The following is a 21,740-nucleotide window of genomic DNA, read 5'->3' as shown; positions in this document are numbered from 1 at the left end:
CACAGCAGTCCGGAAATGAGCATTTTAATGCAGAAAACCATGATAATTTACAAATGAATCACTTTCTGGGCCAGAGCCAGGAAGGCCCCAGGAGCTGTGAGGGCAGAAAGGAGGTGGAGGCTGTTGAGTGTCCGGGCAACCAGCTGAGTCAGCACCTTTCTGATGGGATCCTGCCCAGGCTCTCCCACGCTGGACCCTGGGGGGCCCTGGCCCCCACCCCATCCTCTTGGCTCCAACTAGGCATTCCCAGATAGGAAGACCTTGGGTCAGTTTCAGGACATAAAGTAGAGATGGAGAGACATCCCTGGAAGGAGGGCCTGAGGGCCAGGGAGGGAACAAGGCAGGAGACTGCTGGTTCTGGTTTTGGCCACCTCACCCTTGGCCACGTCCCCTCTGACCAAGCCACAGCACAAAGCAGAGCCGGGCTCTGGAGATCCAGGGCCTCACCACTCCCTCTCCTGTCCCCTCAGCAGGGGGACAAAACAGAAGCACAGGAGAGCACGTTGGGGAGCATGTTTCCTCGGGGTGAGGTTTGATTGGATCTGGTTTGGGGAAGGTGAGGGGTCTCAGATGAGGTGGCTGCTGGGGAAGATGTCATGCTCAATTCTTGGCCCCCACCCGTCACCAAGATATGTACATCCATGTGTCAGAGTTGGTGTGATGCTGGTTTGGAGCTCAGCACCTCCCACGTGGGGCATGCAGGGGGAGACGGACTGGAGGCTCAGGGCACTGGAGGTAGAAAGGAGCCCTCCCCGCCTCCTTCCCCAGGCCAGGAAGGGGTAAACACACATATAAGGCAGCCCCAATTCCAGCAGGGCCTGAGGCTGGGAATGATGTGTTTCCCAGGGGTGGTTATGGTCCAGGACCTGGCTGCAGGCACTTCCTCCCAAGCCTGGTGGGGTGAAGGGGACCCCCAGAAGGGGGTCCTATCAGCCCCTCCAGACAGGAGAATGAGGTCTTCAGTGGCAACCACTGGGGGCTGGCAGCAGGGACAGAGCCTTCTCCCTGGACACCCACCTGTCCCCTCTCCCACCTTGTCCAAGGGTGTGGACCCCAGAGCGCAGAATTGAGCTCTGGGGAATAGGTCTGGCCAGACGGATGGGTAGGGGAGGGATGGGGTGGCTGGTCACTTTGGCATCTCCAAGGCTGACACTTGAGGCTTCACCTTGAAGTACTGGTTGAATCGGATCACTGCGTACCTAGGGGAAGACAGAAGGAAGCTGGGTGTGAGGAAGAAAGCCAGGTGGGCCCTGCTGGGGGTGCTCACATCACAAGGAAAGTTTCTCAGTGGCTCTAGGCCTATCTAAGTCTGAGCAGATCAACCCCAACCCAGACTGATTAGTATTATTATTTCTTTTGCTTCTTTTTTAAATGTTTAATATTTATTTGTTTTGAGACAGGGTCTGGCTCTGTCACCCAGGCTGGAGTGCAATGGCACGATCTTGGCTCACTGCAACCTCTGCCTCCCGGGCTCTGATGATCCTTCCACTTAGCCTCCAGAATAACTGGGATTACAGGTGCACGCCACCACACCTGGCTAATTTTTGTATTTTTTGTAGAGATGGGGTTTCACCATGTTGCCCAGGCTGATCTCGAACTCCTGAGCTCAAGCAATCCGCCTGCCATGGCCTCCCAAAGTACTGGGAATACAGGCATGAGCCACTGCGCCCAGCCTATTTTTTTTTTTTTTTTTTAATTGCAACTACATTTTTTTTTCTTTTTAGATCAGACTAGAGAAACCCTTCCACAAACATGCTTGTTTGGAGTTTTGGTTTTACAGTTCTTATATACATATTGCTGTGCAAATGAATATCTACAACTTTTTCCTTTTGGACAACCGAAACCAGACCTATTAAGCGATACTCCCCATTGCTCCCTCTCCCCACCCCCTGGCAACAATTCTGGTTTCTATGGATTTGACTGCTTTAGTTATCTCTTATAGAACCATATTTGTCTTTTCATGACTGGCTTATTTAGCATAATGTCCTCAAGATTCATCCATGTTGTAGCAAGTGACAAGATTTCCTTCGTTTTTAAGGCTGAGTAATATTCTATTGTATGTATAGACCGTATTTTATTCATTCATTCATCTGTTGGCAGACATCCGGGTTGCTTCCGTCTCTTGGCTACTGTGCCAAGAATAATGTTGCTGTGAACATAGGTATATAAATATTTCTCTGAGAGTTTGCTTTCAATTATTTTGGCTACCCACCCAGAAATGAGATTGCTGGATCATACGGTTGTTACATTTTTATTTTTTGAGGAACCACCCTACTGTTTTCCATAGTAGCTCACCATTTTACATTCCCACCAATGGTGCAGAAAGGTTTCAATTCCTGCACATCCTTACCAACAATTATTATTTTCTGTTTTTCAATAGCAGCCATTCTAATGGGTGTGAGGCGACATCTCACCATGCTTTTCATTTGCATTTCTCTAATAGTTGTGAACACTTTGAAACCAGGCTAGTGATTCCCTTTCAGCTGAAGGTGGGTGAGAAGGAGAAGGGCAAGGCCCTGGACCAGAATGGAGAAATGATTCCTGGCCCTTAGGGACATAGGAACCTCACAGGACAGGCACTCCCTGAATCATCAATACACAAGCAGCAGCTAGCTACGGTCCCTATATATCACTAGGAGCCACTGAAGGAGTAGCTGGGTCTGTCGCCCAACCAGAAGGCAGCATGGCAAACACTTAACCACTGCATGGCTTCAGCAAGTCACTTCTGCACTCTGGACCTCTGTCCTCTCTGCTGTTAAAACGAGGTAGGATCTGCAATTGTTCAGACTGATTTTCAACGATTGCATCCACCACCAGGCTCTGTGGATAGGTGCGCTGGCAGCAGGGCAGGGAATGGAGTAGGCAGTAGGATTTGGTGGGGACTAGCAGACCTCCTGTGAGGAACAGGGAGGATGTGACACTTCTCTTTTCAGAGTGGTACTTTCCTGGCATCCCCTGGGGATAGCGGCCCCACTAGAGATGAGCTAGAACGGGGGTGAGTCAGCAGAGCAAGGGAGCGGACTCTGGGCATTCTGCCTGGGCTGTCCTTTGCCCACACCCTGGGCTCAACCAAGGCTCTCCCTTTTCTCCACGCCCCCCCCCCATCACCCCCGCACTCACCTGAGGAAATCAAAGTGGATGGTGGAGTACTGGTTCTGGATGAGGGCCCAGAGAGCCCAGAAGAAGTGAGATGCCTGGAAACAGACCAGAGAGGGTCAGCCTGGCAATCTCCCCATGCCTGTTTCCGACTCTACAGCGCTGGAGGGATGCAGTCATTGTGGAAGACACACAGCTAGGACCCTGGAAGAGATGTGGTGGGGTCTCCCTAGCACAAGCTGGGGAAATTCTGGAGGCCAAGTCACTGCACAGCATTGGGAGCCTCCACTCCTTCTAGAGAAAGGGGGGCAGAGCCAGTTCTACCAAGGCCCGAATGTTTACCAACCCTAAGGCAGGTAGTCAGTAGTGAGGAATTCTGGGGGGTTCCCACAACCTAAGCAGGACCCACACTCCACCTCTGGTCTCTTCCCTACCCAGGGAGATCTCTTGGAGTCTTCAAGGCCAAGGTATCCAGGCCAAGATGAACCCCTAAGCCAGAGCTTAGGCCTAATGGCCAGTGGGGACTGGTGCTCTTCAGGAAGGTGCAGGGAAGGAAGAGTGATGGGCAGCAGTGCCCTGGCCACATGTCTGCTGGAAGATCCCTACACTAACCTCCTCCACTCCTTTTCCTCTCTTCTACTGGGAGGCTGGTTGGGTTGGAAAATGAACCTAGATATGGAAACAAGAATCTCCCAAGTCTGGGCATTTGCTAAGCATCAAACTGTGTTTTTCTTGTGGCTAGAGGTACCCACCAGGCCCAGGTCACCTCAGGCTCAAGAAGCCAGGGATTGGGTGGGAGGAGGGTGAGGATCGAAAAACTACCTGTCACACTATGCTTATTACCTGGGTGATGAAACAATCTGTACACCAAACCCTGGTGACAGGCAGGTTACCTATATAGCAAACCTGCATGTGGACCTCTGAATCTAAAATAAAATAAAGCCAGGGAGCTGTGGTTCCTGTCTACCCCTGAACAAACACTAGTGATGCCATCGCTTTCCCATGTGCGTCCCCCAACCCTTGTGGCTCTCCTATCCCATTCCCACCCCATCCCAGAGTCTTCCTCACTCAGGGGTTGGCTACAAAGTACCTCCCTCCACTTTATTTCCTTTCCATTCCTTAAAAGGGGCATAGATAAGCTAGCACATATGAATGATCACTAAAAAAACTTAGCAAGAGGAAGGCTTGTTCTTAAGGTCTTAAAGTCTAAAGACTGAGGAGGAAGAACCTAATGTAGACTCAGTGAGGAAAACAGAATAGGGATTCTGAAATTACAGAAAAGTAAAGATTGTATTTAGCTCTCTTCTGTACTGTGAAATTCAGAGCAGCTGCCTTGTCTTCTTATGCACAGCTGACATTAATGAGACTAGTTAGGAATCCCTGGGCACACACCAGTGGAGACTTGGCATGAACCAGCACCTTGGATAAGGGGCATTCAAAATTGAGAACTGACAGCACAGTCATTTGAGCAGGAAGAGCCTGTCGGGAAAAGTTTACTTAGAGTTCTGAGTCAGTGGAGGTAGTTACAAAGAAGGATTACAGCTTGACATTCTGTATCTTCTCTAAAGGTTATGGTAGCTCACGCCTATAACCTTAGCTACTCGGAAGGCTGAGGTGGGAGGATCATTTGAGGCCAGGAATTAGAGACCAGCCTGGGCAACATAGCAATACCCTATCTCTACAATAAGTTCAAAGAAATTAGCCAGGCGTGGTGGCACACACCTGTAATCCTAGCTACTCAGGAGGCTGAGGTGGGAGGATCGCTTGAGCCTGGGAGTTTAAGGTAGCAGTGAGCTACGATTGTGTCACTGTGCTCCAGCCTGGATGACAGAGTGGGACCCTGTCTCAAAAAAAGTATATATACATATATATACACACACACACTATATATATATATGTATGTATGTATGCCGGGCGCAGTGGTTCACTCCTATAATCCCAACACTTTGGGAGGCAAAGGGGGGTTAATCACCTGAGGTCAGGAGTTCAAGACAAGCCTGGCTAACATTGTGAAACCCTGTCTCTACTAAAAATACAAAAAAACTAGCTGGGTGTGGTGGTTCATGCCTGTAATCCCAGTTACTTGGGAGGCTGAGTGCAGGAGAATGGCTTGAACCTGAGAGGCAGAGGTTGCAGTGAGACGAGATAGTGCCATTGCTCTCCAGCCTGGTCAACAAGAGTGAGACTCTGCCTCAAAAAAAAAAAAAAAAAAAAAAAAAGAGTATATATATGGATGAATTTAACTGCAACATGAAGGGCTGAGGTTAGACAGTAGAAAGAACTACTTATTCAAACAAGGGAATTGCTAACATAGGAAGCTAGGATATTTCTTGGAAGTATTTCTCTAGAAAGGAGAGAGCCTAGACTTGGTGGGGCTTGGAGAGCAGGGAACAGGGCATCAAGTATTAAGGGCTGCCTAAGACAGCTCTTACCAGGCTTCAACTCTAGGGTGGGGTCAGGAGCTGGGGATGGGTGTCCCCAGGCTCTCACCTGACCCTGGGCTCTGGGTAGGAGGCTAGTTGGGTCACCAGTCCCTCCTGCTGACTCCTTTCCTGTGCCAGCCCTAGTCACAAGGCACTCACCAGGGCAAACTTGTTGACTTGCACGTAGAGCCTTTCCACCTCCCTGGGGGTCACGGCCATCCCCTTTTGTGCCCGCAGGTAGTAGTGCAGCCACTGCAGCTGGGTCTCCCGCGCCGGGTACAGGCAGTAATCCACCTCATTCACGCCTGATGGGGAGGCAGGCCAGACACAAGTTGCTTGGAGATGAGCCCACCTAGGGTCTCCTCAAGCTCAGTAGGTGTTCCCTTCTCCCCTCAAACTCCCATCTCCTTTGACCTGTGGGGCTGTGCCTAAAGAGGCGGCCCTGAGAAGTCAGCTTCTTTGAGTACGAAACTCAGCTAGTGTGGGGTCTACCCCATCCCAGCTAGGAGCACTGCTTCTGTGGGATTGAGGAAAGCAGAGAGAGAGAGGCAGACTGGTTAAGGGGCAAGACACTGTCCTGGGAGTGACGGGAACCCCTCAAGACAGCACCACTGTCTCTCCCAACCCCTGTACAAAAATGACCATGTGCAGGAGGCCCTCAGTGAAAAGCACTGGATCAGCATTACTAGCCTTAGGTCTTATGCTAACCTTGTTAGCCTTAGGGGAACCCTTTCCTATCACTGGCCGAAATTTCTTCATTTATCAAATGAAGGGACTTCATGTAGGGATATCAAACATGGCTTCCTGGTGTTAAGAGGCTATTTAAAAACATCACCTGGAGAGCACCCCCACCCTAGTCCAGTTCCCTAGATGGCTCTGATGTGTAGCCAGGCTGGGAACCCATGGATCGGATGGCTCTGGTTCCTTCCTGCCCCGCCATAGCCCTCCAGCTGCTAGCCCAGTACCACCAGCTCATCCTGGGCATGGTGGAAGAAACCACAGCTTCAAAGCAGGTACAGAAAGAAGTGGTTTAAGACAGGAGGACCAGGACTGGGCCACCTTCTCCAGGGTTCCCTCCTTCCTCTTCTTCTTGTCCTTCTCAAACTTCCTTTATATCCCTGGAGAAACATATGCAGTCTCCTGAGGCTCCAGGAGTGTGGCTAGAAAATAATCTCCTGGAACAGATGTAGAAATGGAGGCCCAGAGAGGAGAAGAAATGCACCCAAGGTCATATGGTGGTTAGAGGCAGAGTCAGGGCTGGAACTCCATCTCCCAGTGCCCAGAACTGTGTCTTCCTCACTCCTGCGCAGCCATGAGGCCCCTCTCCCCAGGTCGGGATCTCCCCAGCTCTCTCCCTTCCCCCAGGCTAGGTTCTTCCTCCTCCATTCTCAACTTGGGAGCAGGCTGCAATCTACCCCTTTGGAGAAATTCCAGTTGGACTTTGCTCTGTGCCGTGGGCGAGGAGGACTTAAAATGATTAAGAATTATCCCTTGTGGAAAGGCCAGTGAGCCTGGCAGCCAAGAATTCCCAGACCCAGGGCCCTGCCAGTGCCAGCCTCTGCTCCATGCCACACCCCGAGGCTCAGCTGCTCTGCCCAGCTGAGGCTCCATCGCCCCGGGGGTTCCTAGGGGTACTCTCAGGTACAATCATTGCTCAACAGATTGATCACCTGGGGTTCCAGAAGGAACACAATTGGCCTGATGGGGCTGGAGAGTGGCTCTCCAGTTGGCCTGGGCATGCCTCTCCTATCCTGAGCCACAGGGCCTCGCCCCATCATGGGAACACCTCACCGTGCTAGTCTGGGGACAGCTCTCCAGCCCCAGTGTCCAGCTCTGTCCCATGTGAGTTGCCTCCTCGGTCCCATCTAATTAACCCTCAAGCTGAAAATCCTGCCCTGCTTCCTCTACACACATGGTTCCATTGTGTATACTATGCCTTTATAGAACACCTGCCCACCCCTAGGAATCACCCCCTATCCTGCCTCTCCCATCCCCACTCCCGGAAAGCTTCCCAGTCTAATCACAGCAGCAAACGCCAATACAATGCTTAGTATGTGTCACACGTATGTGTGTGTGTGTGTCTCATATCAACACTATGAGGTGGGTACTATCATCATCTCCATTTTATAGGGGCACAGAGAGGGTAAATAAACTGCCCAAGGGTCACACAGCCAATAAGCAGCAAAGCCAGAAACTGAACTTAGGGAGTCAAATTACATAGCACATACTTAGATTCTACTTAGATGATTTTCATCAGGCCACCAGGCAAACAGCTACTTGTAGCTTGTTCTGCTCCTTGTCTGCATGTAAGGCCCCCAGGTACAATTGTACTGGGCATAAAGGAGCTTGGCCAAAGGAGTGGAGGCTGAAGTCATCCTGTGCTGTGCTGGCCAAGCTGCAGCAATCGTCTAAGCTATGTCGACCTGGAGGAAGGGGTCTTTTTCTAATTCATGTACCAAGCTGAGTATCTTCAGGATCCTACAGAGGTCACATTTTCCTAATTTGTACCAAAGTGCCATATGGGCTAGGAGAGGTCTTCTCTGTGTATGTGAGTCCTGCTTCCCCCAGTGAGACTTGGAACTCTCTAAGAGCAGACTGTGACTTAACCCCTCAAGCTGTGATATTTTGGAGGACAAGAGCTATCTAGCCTCCACCCTCTCCATACCCTGGCCCTGGTCCCCACCCTAAAGAGGCTGCTTTGAACATTGGTCAAATCTAGTCCTGTATTGCCTAATGACAGGGATACCTTCTGAGAAATGCACCATCGGGTGATTTTGTGAGATCATCAGAGTGTACTCACACAAACCTAGATGCAACAGCCTACTACACACCTAGGCTGCATGGTATTGCTCCTGGGCTACAAACCTGTACAGCATGTTACTGTACTCAATACTGTAGGTAACTATAACACAATGCTAAGTATCTATGTATCTAAACATATCCAAACATAGAAAAGGTACAGTAAAAATATGGTACCTATGTGGGTGCCTCTAGTCCCAGCTACATGGGAGGCTGAGGCAGGAGATCAGCGTGAACCCGGGGGGCAGAGCTTGCAGTGAGCTGAGATCACACCACTGCACTCCAGCCTCCAGCCTGGGCGACAGAGCAAGACTCCGTCTCAAAAAAAAAAAAAAAAAAAAAAAAAAAAAAAAAAAAAAAATGGTATCTATTACCGTAAATATACAGTAATCTCATAGGACCACCATCTATCTATATGCGTGCGGTCCGTCATTGACTGAAACACCACTACAAAGCACATGACTGTAGTAATGCCCCTCTCACCTGCAAACTCGTTGAAATGGTTGCCAATGTCAAAAGCTTGGTAGTTGTAGCCAGCATATTCATAGTCAATGAACCGCACGTGACCTATGAAGTAGAGGAGAGTCGATGAGAGTTGGCCCAGGAGCTCTGGCAACAGAGCCTGGTCAAGCTTCTGCAGATCTCTGGGATGTACCCACTGAGTGATGCCAGCCTCTGCAGCAACCCTGCCCAACCCCATCACTGCAGCAGTCTTCTAAGCTACTTCTTTCCATCCATCCATCCATCTGCCCTTCCTAGTTCCCAGTGTCCCTCTCACACAGCTGGATCTTCAGGCTCTCCTCATCTAAAGACAGCTGTCCTCAGCATGGCTAAGGATCAGGAATAAAGCTAAGTATTAATACCCCCTGGGGTGATGCTCTCATCAGCAACACCAGGAGGTGTTCGTTCTCTCTCTCTTTCTTGGCACAGATTTTTTTTGTTTGTTTTTGTCTTTTTGTTTTGAGACAGAGTCTCGCTCTGTCGCCCAGGCTAGAGTACGGTGGCTTGATCTCAGCTCACTCCAACCTCTGCCTCCCTGGTTCAAGCGATTCTTCTGCCTCAGCCTCCTGAGTAATTGAGATTACAGGTGCATGCCACCATGCCCGGCTAATTTTTGTATTTTTAGTAGAGATGGGGGGCGTTTCACCATGTTGGCCAGGCTGGTCTTGAACTCCTGACCTTCCACCCGTCTCGACCTCCCAAAGTGCTGGGATTACAGGCATGAGCCACCGCGCCTGGCCAGACTTTTTTTTTTTTTTTTTTTTTTTTAATAGGTTCTTGCTCTGTTGCCCAGGCTGGAGTATAGTGGCTCCATCATGGCTCACGGCAACCTCCGCCTCCCAGGCTCAAGTGATCCTCCTGCCTCAGCCTCCCAAGGAGCTAGGACTATAGGCATGTACCACCAAACCAGGAAAAATTTTGTGTATTTTTTTTGTAGAGACAGGGTCTCACCACATTGCCTGGGCTGGTCTTGAATTCCTGGGCTTAAGCAATTCACATGCCTTGGCCTCCCAAAGTGCTAGGATTATAGGCATGAGCCACTGTGCCTGGCCCTTGGCGCAGACTTTTCAAAGTAGGAATTTTTTATTTCCTTTCCCCCTTCCCTCCTACAAATTAACTTAAGACCTAAATCCAGGTCTCCTTTTGCTTGTCCAAGTGCCAGCCGGAGGAACAGATCCATGAAGCCAGCTAACCAACCAACCAAAGCCCTGCTACTGCCCCGGGGCCAGAAAAGCCATACCTTTGATGCTGTCATAGATGATATTCTTGCAGAGCAGATCGTTGTGACAAAACACCACAGGGGACTCCAGCTGGGACAGATGCTCCTTCAGCCAGGCCAGCTCCTGTTCCAACACCTCTACCTTAGGGACATCTGCAGAAAGGCTGGGCAGTTGCAAAAAAAAGGTAGCCAGTGAAGGCAGGGCTGATAGACAGGCAGGTGCTTGGCCTCAAGAGCCCTGAGTTTGAGCCTCATCACTCCCTCTGTCTTACTGCACGGGGGGCCTTGGAAAAAAGGCCAATCTCTTAGACCCTCACTTTTGTCATCTGTAAAATGGCACTGAGGCATCCTGTCCTTCTGACTCCTCTGGTTACACTAGGAAGTTGATAAAGACATGGGCATAAAAGCATGAGGCAGGGCATAAAGTCACTGACTAAGGGCATCCCTGCTACTTTGTGAAATGGACAGGAGCGTAAGGAAGGAGACACAGGGAAAGGACAAGGCAGGTGAGAATGAGTGTCCAGACTCGGGGATTCCAGACTAAGAACAAGGAGCAGTGGGGAGAGATGCAAAACAGACCTGCTCTTAGGATGCTGGGAAAACTCCCCAGGAGGAAGTGCAGCTCCCTAAGTCGAGCTGAGTCCCACAAAGATCCTCCCCGGCAGGAAGAGTAGTGCCCTGGCAGGGAGCTGGAGCAATGGAGCTCTCTTGAGGAGGCAGAGGTATATCCTGGTGTGCCCCCCTCTCACCCCAGCAGCTGACCATGTCACAGGTAGAAAGGACCAGAGAGACGGTCTGGTCTAACCTCTCATTTCACAAACAGACCATCGGCTCACATGAGAAAGCAAACCAAGAGCTTCTTTAGCTCACTCCTACACTGTCAAAGGAACATTAAAGCCTTCAATGAGAGCATGCTTGCTCTGTGGCTCCCCAGTGACTCGTCCCTTCTACCTTGAGTTATGAGTAAGTGTTCCCTTGTCCCAGACCCCTGCCAGACCATGCAAGTGCAACTTGGGGGCAATGAACAAAGATGCATGGGTCCACCTCTCCTCCTGCCCCACCCCCATCCCATGCACTCAGCAGCCATTTCTGCTGAAGGAAACACATGTTGAGGAATGAAGAAATCAGCCAATCAATCAAGTTATCAGAGGCCATGTGGAAGTCTGATGAGGGTCCACTGTGCTTGCATGCTCTGAACTTTGGTCCCCAGGAGGCACACAGGTCTGTGTACACTGAAAAGGCCAAACACCACAGTCCTTAAAAACCTAGAACCACCAATGGGCAGAGGGGAGGAGGCTGGGCTTTTATCTCCATTCCTGTGTCACCTGTTTGTGTTTCTCTGTCCAGGGTAGCAAGAGCACATAGAGGAGGATGAGAATGAGACCGGCCCTCTCTCGCCTTCCCACGGGACAGACGGATCACTCCCTCACCCAGCCCAGGGGCCAGAACATGAGGAAGAGCATTCAGCCACTGAAGCACTCCTCTGTCCCCTCTGGAGAAGGAAGAGAGCACAGGGTCCCTTTCAGGCTTTGAGAAGGTCAAAGCTCAAGAAGATCTGAGGTCATCTAGTCCAGCCCCATGGGGAAACTGAGGCTGAAGGGAGGAAAGAGGCTTCCTCCCAGCCTCCAGATACCTCTTGCGCTGCTGGATCCTTTACTTCTTCATCTAAGGAAAGTGGTCCTCAGCCCGTCCAAGGATCCAAATCGAATGGAGTCTCCTAATTGTGAGGGCTGTGCACTCTCTCTGAAGGCCTGGGTGCCCCTCAGAGGCTCTGCAAAGGCCCCTCTGAGTCCAGGGAGTCTGCTGGGAGGGGTGATATGGGGGAGGCCTTCCCCATGCTTCCTGGAGTTTATCTGTGCTGACAGGTCTGTGTAAGATGTGTTTCAGTCCTGGCTCTCCTTAAGAAGCTACCTTTTAAGATTCCTTTTATATTTTTTTCTTGGACTGAGACCATCAAAAGAGAAGAATTAGGAGGGTTCCTTTGGTTTGCTCAGGTCCTGGCCTGAAAAACATGGCTCTGACATCCAGGATGCCTGCTGCTCTATCCCTGACCTCAGTCTGAACCCCACCCTGCCCACCCCAAGGCCACGCAGATGGTTACTGTGGGAACAATCCTGGCCTTCTATCTCCCCGGGGCCTCCCTCACTGCTCTGCTTCCCTCCCCTGAGCACTTGAAACATCGCCAGCTTCGCTACCTTCAGTCCGGCCACCACGGGGCTCTTTCAAGGCGTAATTGGCAGAAGAATAACCACCACCACATCCCAGAAACACTGCCCAGGAAAAACTGCTCCTCCTGCTCCTCTGCCCCAGGGCCAGCAGGAAGGGGAGGAGGGGGCTAGAGGTCTCTGCAGGGAAGCCTTGGGGTTCCTCCTGATATCAGGACTGCTGTCTGGCCAGTCTCTACTCTGCTGTCAAGATCTGGACAGGCAAGAGTACTTTCTCCCCACAGGGCTCTTTCTAGGCATTTGAGCTTACTGGCTTATCCCTTTGCCCTCCCAACAACCAACCCACCGGTATCTCCTCGTGATGCCTGACCCAGTTATCCACCCCACGTTCTCCCAGCCACTCTGGCCACATCCGTGTCCGACACTGAGGCTACCGAATCTATTTCCACAGGTCTCTGACACATCCTATTCTCCATCCGCCACCTCAAGTTGCCCTAGGGCAATATTCCTCAATCCCTTGCCTCTATCACTTGCCTCAGAATCACCTGGGGTGCCTAACAAAATGTGGCTTCCTGGCCGGGCGCAGTGGCTTACACCTGTAATCCCAGCACTTTAAGAGGCTGTGGCAGGTGGATCACTTGAGGCCAGGAGTTCAAGACCAGCCTGGCCAACATGGCGAAACTTTGTCTCTACTAAAAACACAAAAATTAGCAAGGCATGATGGTGGGCACCGGTAATCCCAGCTACTTGGGAGGCTGAGGCAGAAGAATCAATTGAGCCTGGGAAACAGAGGTTGTGGTGAGCCGAGATCATCCCACTGCACTCCAGCCTGGGCAACAGAGCAAAAAAAAAAAAAAAAAAAAAAAAAAAAGGCCGTTTCCTAGGGTGCAAATGCAAGACTTCTCAATCGATCTCCAAAGTTGGACACTTCAGGGGAATCTTATGCTGAAAGTTTGGGAATCCTAGTCCTAGATCTTGTCCACTTAATTACATCACTCCCAACTGGTCTCCCTACCTCAAATCCACCCTCCCCCACCAATCTGTCCCTCATGATGCTAGAAGACTTTCTTCCTAAAGCCCAGTCCTGGTCAGGTTACTGGCCTGAGTCTCTGACACAAACATCTTCATGACTTCCCACTACTTGCTAAATTAAATCTTGGCTACTTAGCCTGACATTTAAGGCCCCTTACCACCTAGCTCCAACTCTGTAGTTCACCCCTGCCCCCAGACCCTTCCCAGGTCCTCCCAAAGATCTGCTCCAGCCAACCTCATCTACTCGTCACTCAGGAGCAAACCCTGCTCCAGCCATCTCCTCCAGTTGGAGTAGCCTCCCTGTTCATTTCTGCCATGCCAACTCTGCCAAGACAACTTTCCCTGGTTCTCCCACTCCCAGCATACCCAGCATACATTACACACCCTGCCTTATTTTGCAGCTGTGTATGGGCATGTCCTGTGTACCTAGATGGCTCTTAAGCTCTTTGAGGGCAGGGCCAGTGTCATGTTCATTTTTAAATTGTTTTAAATTCCAGTCAATCAATGTCTGTGAAATGAAGGATTGAATAATTCAGGGTTATTAGGCAATGCCTGGAGCTCCAGGTGCTTATCTCGTCTAAATGATTGCTCATCATTGTTCTGCTTTTGGGCACTCAGGCAGCTTAGGGCATGGATCATCCCCTAAAGAGGCTCAAAGAAGTTAAGCAACTTGGTTTGTCCAAGGTTCAAAGGTGTGACAAGAGCAAAGAGATTGGGCCAGCTCTTCTCCCAGGATTACTCCCTCCCAATAAGGTTACCCCCAAGGTCACACAGTGACAGCACAGTCAAAGGAAGCTGCAGTATCAAGGATTATGTCTGAGCACCAGAAGCCTGGCTCTAGTTGCTAAGCTGCCACTGATCAGCGACCTTGGGCAGGTCCCATCCCCTCCCTGGGCCTCGGTTTTCCATCTGTCAAATAAGAGCTGTGGGCTGAAGGGTTGGAAGGACCTGTTCTCTATGAACTGTTCTAGCCCTAAGGGAAAAGGAGGTCCTTGTCCCAGAAAGAATATCTGACATACAAGGTCTGAACATGGTCAAAGAGAGGGCAGGCCTGGGCCACCTTGGACAAATAGTCCCAAAGCAGTGCTGGATAAGCATGGCGTGGGATGATGCAGATAAAGTCATGCATGCGTGTGACAGAGACATTCTCAAAATGGGGATAGAGTTCATTATTATTGGAAGAGAGAAGACACACCATTCACCTCAAACCTCTTCTGCACCCTACTCCCATGAACATTTGGAAGACGGGTGATGGCCAAGCCCAGCAGGGAGCGTGAAGGAAGCAGAGACTCACTACTGCCTTTTTTGGGAGGAAGGAAGGCAAGACACCACGCTTTCCTCCAGGCCTCCATCCTTTCCTCAGCACTCAGGGTGTGCTGGGGAGTCAGGTATCTAAAGGCTTGGAGGACTCTCAGGTCGCTGGTCAGAGTGCTTAAGGGAAAACTCAGGGAACTCTGTCTTATTGGGGAAGAGCAATGTCAGGATGGGTGGACTATCTCCTTTCCTGTGAAGAGCAGTGAGGGAAGCAGCAAGCTATCAGTCTGAGCAAGGTGGGGGCAGGGTCCCCTAAGGCACATGGGGACAAGAGGGGTCTTGGGAAGTAGCAGGAACCTTGATGTCTCCAAGGGCTTGTCAGCTGATGAGTTGAGTTCTTCTGACTGATGCTAAGCTCAGTCCCACCTCATTCTGAGGGCCCTGCCCTGCTCATGGTTCAGAAGGCAGGGCAGGTGGAAAGAGCCCTGGGCTGGGAAACAGAAGCCCTGCCTTTCACAAGCCCCATAACACTGGGCCAAGCTCAGTCTCTGAGCTTCAGCATCCTCTAAGTAAAATGGGGAAATGTTATCCCCAACCCTGGTCCCTGCCACAAGCACAGAGTGAAGGAGAAATGAGCACATGGGTATAAAACTGCTCATCTAAGCTCCTTAGTCAGCGGGCCTAACTCTGCTTGGAGACAGAGGCTTAGCAACTAGGACTGAAGGGACTGCAGGAGAAACTCCCCAGCCTCCTCCCCGGGACCTGAGCCCTTAAACCTCCTAGCAGGGTGGGCTGGAGCCAAAAGGATGGGGAAGGGAGATCATATTAAGGCAGCCTTGGACCCTCCCAGATCTTTGTACCTGGGGTTGATCTCGTTCTTCACAAGCGTGAAATAATTGTACATCTTGTGCCAGAGGGTGGGCTTGGGCAGGCTGCCGTTGGCGTGGATAGTATGAATCTTTGCCATTTCTAAGGCGATTAACCTACAGCAGGGAACAGGAAGAGTAGAGCATCAGTGCTGGGACATTGCCTTCCCCACTCATCCCCGGCTGGCCAGATAGGGGCCCTCCAGGCCCACCAGGGCACTAGCCAGAGGGCCAAGGATGGGACGATCGCAAGTCCCTTAGGAGCACAGGTCCTGCAGAAGGAAGGTCTCAGCACAAGGGAGGAAAATGAATTACGACCTTAGTCTGACAGCTCCCTTTCCAGTGCCAGGCTGGGGCTGCCTCAGGGAGCAGAAGGGCAGAGCAGTGGGGCTGTTGGTCACAGGTCAGTGGCCTTGTTCTACCCCAGTGTACCCATAGCAACTCTTGAGAACAAACGGGCACCTGGGGATGGGGGCGGGGCGGGCCGGGCCCTCCTCTCCCCAGACTCTGATCCATCCTCTCAGGGGACGTGAACATAGGTCACTTTGCACCAAGAGATCAGGGGGTAGTGATACCAGGCAGGGAAGAAATGCCCGCCTCTTATCAGCCTGGCCAAGGTGGGAAGGGAAACAGGCTGGCCCAGGGCAGCCCCTTCCTCTGCTATAGGGAGTTGATGCTGGCAGCTGGGTGCCAAGGACGCGAAACAAGCCAGCGTTCTATTTTCAAGTTCTCCTGTGGACATTATCCAAGGTCTCAGGAGAGGAGTGGTGGTAGGGAAGGTTGCTGGGAGAAGGTGGGGGTGAGTGGAAGACTGACCGGTCAGAGAAGGAGGGCCTTGATAAAGACCCCATCGCCCGAGGCCCTGTGTCCCAGCTAGGCCCTCCCAGTCCTCTGCCAGTCTTCCCTTCTGCTGTCCCACCCCCCAACCGTCTGCTAAGACTCCAACATTCAGCTTCCTTCCAACATACAGCCTCTGCCTGTTGCTCAAATAACAATCACTGGGAAAGACAACAAAGGCATTGGCTGTTTGAAACCTTGTTACCAAGCTGTTCCAGGGACATTCTCTCTCTTGCAAGGCCCCGGGAAGAGGCAGGCCAAACCCTATTGGGATAACAGAGCAGTTTTGGGGTTCCTCTGGAAGCCCCCAAGACTCCCACCTCCTAAAGGGTGGGAGACAAGGGGTGTGGCAGCAACCTTGTGGGTGAGAGAGGAAGGCTGTGCTTTCTTTCAAAGGCCAGAGGCCCTGGGGCAGAAGGGAACCCACCAGGGTTTGGGCAAGGCAGGGAAACAGACCTGAGACTCAGGCCTTCCCTTCCCAAAGGAAGATTCGGAACAGAGCATGAACAGAGCGTTTTCTTGAATATCAATAGGTCCGTTGTCTGGAATAGCAATGAAAGTAACCTCAACACTCAGCATTTTCATGCTACAAAGCCTCAGCAGGCTGAGGTTGGGGGTGGGGTTCAAGGGAACATGTAGAGGGTGGCTCCTGGAGGCCTCCCCCACAGACATTCACTTCACCCAGAGGGATGATGGTCTATCCTGGGAAAACCATCAAGGAAGGGCCTACCTCCTACACCTATCCCAATTTTGGGCTCTACCCCAGGTGCCACGTTCTTCTTATGGAACCTAAATCCACCTTCAATCTTCTTGACAATGGTAATTGTTTGCGTGAGAGGATGAGTGACAGCATCGGATACACAGAGGTGGAGGGATCCTGGGAGGGGTGACGACCTGTTAATATCTGAGCTTATATGCACCAGACTGAGGGAGAGCTGGGGGAGTGCAGTGGCCGAAGTCAGGGCAGGGTCCCTTGTACACTACTCTGACTTCACATCTCCAGTCTGGGTCCTATTGGAACTGTTCAGCTGGAGCCTGCAAACACCCCTGCATAGGTTTGTATGCCTGTCACACCCTCAAGACATACATACACACACACAAACACACACACACACACACACAGCTACAATATACAACACAAATATCCCGCCTGACCAGCCGCTTATGAGCATGGAGGTGGAAGAGCTCTCAGATCCTCTTCTTCTAAGTCCCTGCAGAAGGCATGCACAAACAGAGCCAGGTGCATTTGGGGTTAAGTGGGTGGCAGGTGAGGAAGCAAAGAAGCTTCTTGCTCTACACCCAGGTGGGCTTGTTTCCCCTCAGTATGCAAGGCCTCCTTCCCCTTGGATTAGCCTGGGCAGATGCCAAGGCTCCTAGGCAGACCCCCGTGCCACTGTCCCAGTGTCAGGAGTAAACCCCAGCCTGCGTCGGGCCTCACTCAAGCCTCAGTGCCCTCCATGTGGCTCATGGCATTGGAGGGAGGAAGGAGGACACTCCTTGCCATCCTTATTCTGACACAGAGGAGAGGGAGATGCTAGGGGTCCTTCTTTGGTCCTCCCCCTTTCCAGTCTCCACAGCATTCCCAGGGCTTGAAGGAAAAGTCCAGTTCCTGGGCCCTACACATCCAAGCATTTACTGGGAGGGGCTCCCCAGGAGCCACAGATTCTTGTGAGCCTTTGAAAGGAGGCCTTGACAGTTCCCCAAACCTGGGTTCCCACTTCATCAGGGAACCCGGAAGGAGCTCAGACTGGCAGAAGAGATAGCATCTCCCTGGGCAGGTAAAACCATGCGTACCCTGGATAGGGCCCATTTTCCTTGACAAACAGAGACAGAGGTAGAAAACCCTGAGTGCCCTGGGGATCTGGCTCACATTTCGTTTCTAAGGCTCTGAGATGTTTCCAGGTCAGACTTGGAGTGGGCAGAGATTTGAGGCATGGTGCCAGGAAGCAGATCTCTGCTGCACTTAGGGAACCAGGTCCTCTGCTCCCATGTTCATCACAATTCTTCCTTTCCTCCCCCAGAACTCATCCTTCTAGCAGGCACCACTTCAAATCTGTAGAAAGCAACAGCCCCTCTCTGCAGAGCGATGCATATAAACCTGCATTTTTCATGCAATTTCAGGGAACTCACAGATCTTACAACTCTCTACCATGGACCCCACATGCCAAGGATTTCCAAGCCCGAGGCCTGAAGAATAGTAGAGACAGAGGCCCTGGCACCCTCCTCACCTGAAAAGCCGGGGCTCACGGATGTGCTCAGGCCCCAGGGCCACACCCTGCATGTACTCGTAGCACAGCCCATTCTGGAAGGTGCAGTAGAGTCTGGGGGCACAGCCGTGTGCTCGCAGCAGCTGGAAGTTTCTGACCTCATTCTCCCGGTCCACCAGCAGCTCCGTCCGCTCCCCATACACCCGGACCAGCACGCAGTCCTGCATGTCCTCCTCCACGTAGCAGGCCACCAGCTTGTTGGTGATGCCATCCGTGAAGCGCTAGCATGGGGAGAGGACAGTGCATGGGTGGGTAGGTGGGGCAGGATCTCTCTGGTCTCTCCCCTGGACTCGGTAGCTCCAGCAGGAGGTGCTCGTTTGAATGCTGAGCACAGCCACCCCAAGCCCCCCGTGCTTTAGCCCAGTCATTCATGCTCCACTCTGTCCCCAACCTTGGGGGTCTCCAGTCTCTATGAGTTCAAGAAAAAAAATGGTAGTGGGTTCAGCTCCCACACACTCCTGGGTCTGCCTCTAGTGAATGGGATTTGGCAATGGAGAAATTTCCACACTACTTGGGAGGTAGAAGCCCCCTCCTGCTTCTTACCCTCCATCCCAGTATGGAAAGAAACGACAGGGACCAGAATGTGGCAGGGGAGGGCTGGGAGTTGCCCAGAACACTATGTCCTGACCAGCTGCCTCTCAGCTTGTGCCGGGCAGTGGGCTCTGCTCTACCCCTTGCCCCATCCAGTGGTGGAGGTACAAGGAGGGTACTGAGGTTGGCACGCATCCCAGGACTTTAGTGGCCAGAAGTCCTTACCGGAAGAGACAGGAGACAACTGGGCTGCGAGCAAGGTTCTCTGCGCAGCAGGGTGATAAGGAGAAAGGAACCATAGAATTTGTAGAGCACAATGTAACAGAGCTGGGAGGGCCTTAGAGGTCATCTGAACCAATTCTAGGTAGGGAAACTGAGGCAGGAGAGGGGAGGGACTGGCAGATGGCACGTTAGGTCACTGCTGGAATTAACCTCAGGCCTGCTTGACGTCTTGACAGTCTTATACCAAACTGGGCCTTTCCTTTTGAAAACGCTACTCCCTCCCCCAGGGCGGGTTCTGTCAGCCTCCACACTTGGTTTAGAACCTCCCCACAACTTTGCCCCCACCCCACCCCAGAATGCCCATCTGCATGGAGCTGCTACCATTCCAGCAAAAGCTACAAGCGCCCCACTCAGCACCTTCCTCCACAGGCAGCCCACAGCGGGGCTGGAGGTAGTCGGCTGGGGAGTTAGCCTAAGGCTCAGTAAGTGGCTCTGCCCACAGGTATGTCCCGGGACCTGTGTCCAGCTGGGGCTGGGGAAGATGGCCTGTGTGGGGGTCCTGAGCCTGAGCCTGCAGCGATGGTGAGGAGCTGAGTGCTAGCTGGAATTCCACAGGGTGGCTCCTGGGAAACACAGGGGTAGCTCAGAGCCTGGAGGATTTGCTCCCACCGTGGGGTGGAGAAGGGGCAGCAGTGCATGGGGTATGGCTGTGGGGGGAGGGGGGGGTCTCTTAAAAGTTCCCGCTTCCTCAGGTTTCAGAGCTGGCTGGGTATGCGCTTCTGGGCAGCGAGGGGCACCAGCACGCAGCGACGGGGGTGCGGCCCGCACACCCAGCATGCGGACAGTGGGCAGGTGGCCACTCGGCGTGCCTAAGAGTCCCAGGAGGAGGGGGGCGTGTGCAGGGCCGAGGGAGGTGTGAGCCTAGTTTTGCTTAGGGACGAAATAAATCCGTACACAACCACGTTCCAAACCTTTCTTGCGCAGCAGCCGCTCACCCCTGGGACCAACACCCGGAAGGATGCGAGGACGGGGTCCCCACATCCCCCTGGCAGCCCTGGCAGGACCCCATCCTCGGCCCCGCGCCCACTCCGCTACCTTGGTCCGAACTTGCTCGGGTTTCCAATGCGGCCGCAGCTCCTGGATGAGGCGCAGGGCCCCGGGAAGGATGTCGTCCGGGTCCACGGAAATGCCGAAGTACGCGACGGCGGCGGCCCTCGGGGGGCCCGGCGGCTCCCGGCAGCCGGCGCTGGCCGCCGCCTTCTCCTCCATGCCCCATGAGCACTGCGGGCAAGGCGTGTGCCTCCTCAGGTGAAAGGACGCTCGCGGCTGAGGGGCCGAAGGGGGCACAGCCATTCCCAGCAGCCCCACCCCCTCGGAGCTGCGGCGGACGCTAGCCCCGGCGGGGGGGCCCGGCGAGGGAGTGGGAGTGGTAGAGGAGGGGCCAGGGGAAGTCCATGACTCAGGCGCGAGCTGCCCGCTTCGATCGCCGGCTCGCGGCCCGCCGCCCACCGCCGACCCCGGAGCGCTGCGGCCCGCCGCGATTGTGACATCACGGGCGGCAGCCCGCGGGAACGCCCCCGGCCCGCCCCCGCCCCGGCCCGAGGGCCGCTGGGGAGCGCAGCCAGCCACCGCCGGCAGCTGCGGCCGCCGCTACCTGGAGCGCTGGATGGGGGCGACGCCCCCCTGGGGGCCGGTGACGCCGGGGGTGGGGCCTCTGCTGGCTCCGCCCTGCTCGGGTCCCCGCCGGGGCTGGCTTCCCGGCCTCCGAGGCCGCGAGACTCCAGCTCTCTCCCGGTAGCCTAGGGCGGAGGCGGGGAGGGCTCGTCCTGCGCCCCCATCTCATCCTGGAATAGAGAGATCCGCTGCTCCCACGACGTCAACTTGGCTCGCCCCTCTGTGCCCCTGCTCTCTGTCTCTCAGTCCCCGGACCCCGGGAAATGGCTCTGCAGGGGCGGCCCCTGCTACATCTCAAAGGTCCTTCCCTGCAGAGAGCCCCCACCCACCACCCAGGCAACCTCCCATTCCCGACAGAAACACAGCCCTTGGAGAGGGAACATTGGGTGATAGCGTTGGGGTGAGAGTGTGCCAGTCCAGCAGACTGCGCTGTCCCCTGGCAGGCCACTGAACAGCCAGGGCGTTGGAGTGTTTGGGCATTTCCTGGGCAGGAATTGGGGCAAGGCTGAGTTAAAGCCTCCGACCCATCCAGAGCATGTGAATGGGGCCAGGTAGTAGGCAAGTGGGTGTCCCCGAGCCCAGTGCTTTGCTGGGCATTTGGGGTGTGAAGTGGACAGACCCTGCGTGTGTCCTGGGTAGGAGAGCTAAAGGCCTGGCACAGCTGCAGGGCCAAAGCAGGGCGTGGTGATGGCTGGGGGGTGAGAAGGAGGGGAAAGGGGTGACAAGGTGTCCCGGGGCAGAGTTGCTGCAGGGAGGAGACATGGAAAGAGGCCAGGCCGGCTCAGGGGCAAGTCCCTCTACTAGCCAGATTCTCCTTTGGTCATTCTCTGCCACCTCCTGAGCAGGGCTCTGTT

At 53.3% G+C, this 21,740-nt stretch overlaps 1 protein-coding gene across 3 annotated transcripts; it reads right to left on the bottom strand.

The window, feature by feature from the left end:
• Positions 1-8: 8 nt before the first annotated feature.
• Positions 9-20,831, bottom strand: ETNK2 (ethanolamine kinase 2). Of its 3 annotated transcripts, none has more exons than XM_007988840.3 (8): positions 20,308-20,829; positions 18,421-18,680; positions 15,350-15,472; positions 10,060-10,202; positions 8,802-8,885; positions 5,679-5,824; positions 3,121-3,300; positions 9-1,199 (listed from the first exon to the last, which is right to left on the bottom strand). In XM_007988840.3, the coding sequence occupies exons 1-7, from the start codon at positions 20,563-20,565 to the stop codon at positions 3,130-3,132; spliced, it is 1,185 nt and encodes a 394-aa protein (XP_007987031.3). In that variant the 5' UTR covers positions 20,566-20,829; the 3' UTR covers positions 9-1,199; positions 3,121-3,129. The 3 variants fall into 3 exon arrangements, with proteins under 3 accessions (XP_007987031.3, XP_007987032.1, XP_007987034.1); XM_007988841.3 differs by having other exon boundaries at positions 3,121-3,194; positions 20,308-20,828; XM_007988843.3 differs by lacking the exon at positions 15,350-15,472 and having other exon boundaries at positions 3,121-3,194; positions 20,308-20,831.
• Positions 20,832-21,740: the final 909 nt, after the last annotated feature.

Source organism: Chlorocebus sabaeus, chromosome 25, assembly GCF_047675955.1.
Source record: "Chlorocebus sabaeus isolate Y175 chromosome 25, mChlSab1.0.hap1, whole genome shotgun sequence".
NCBI lineage: Eukaryota > Metazoa > Chordata > Mammalia > Primates > Cercopithecidae > Chlorocebus > Chlorocebus sabaeus.
The sequence above is the reverse complement of the archived record's forward strand: the minus strand, read 5'-3'. Positions and strand labels throughout refer to the sequence as shown.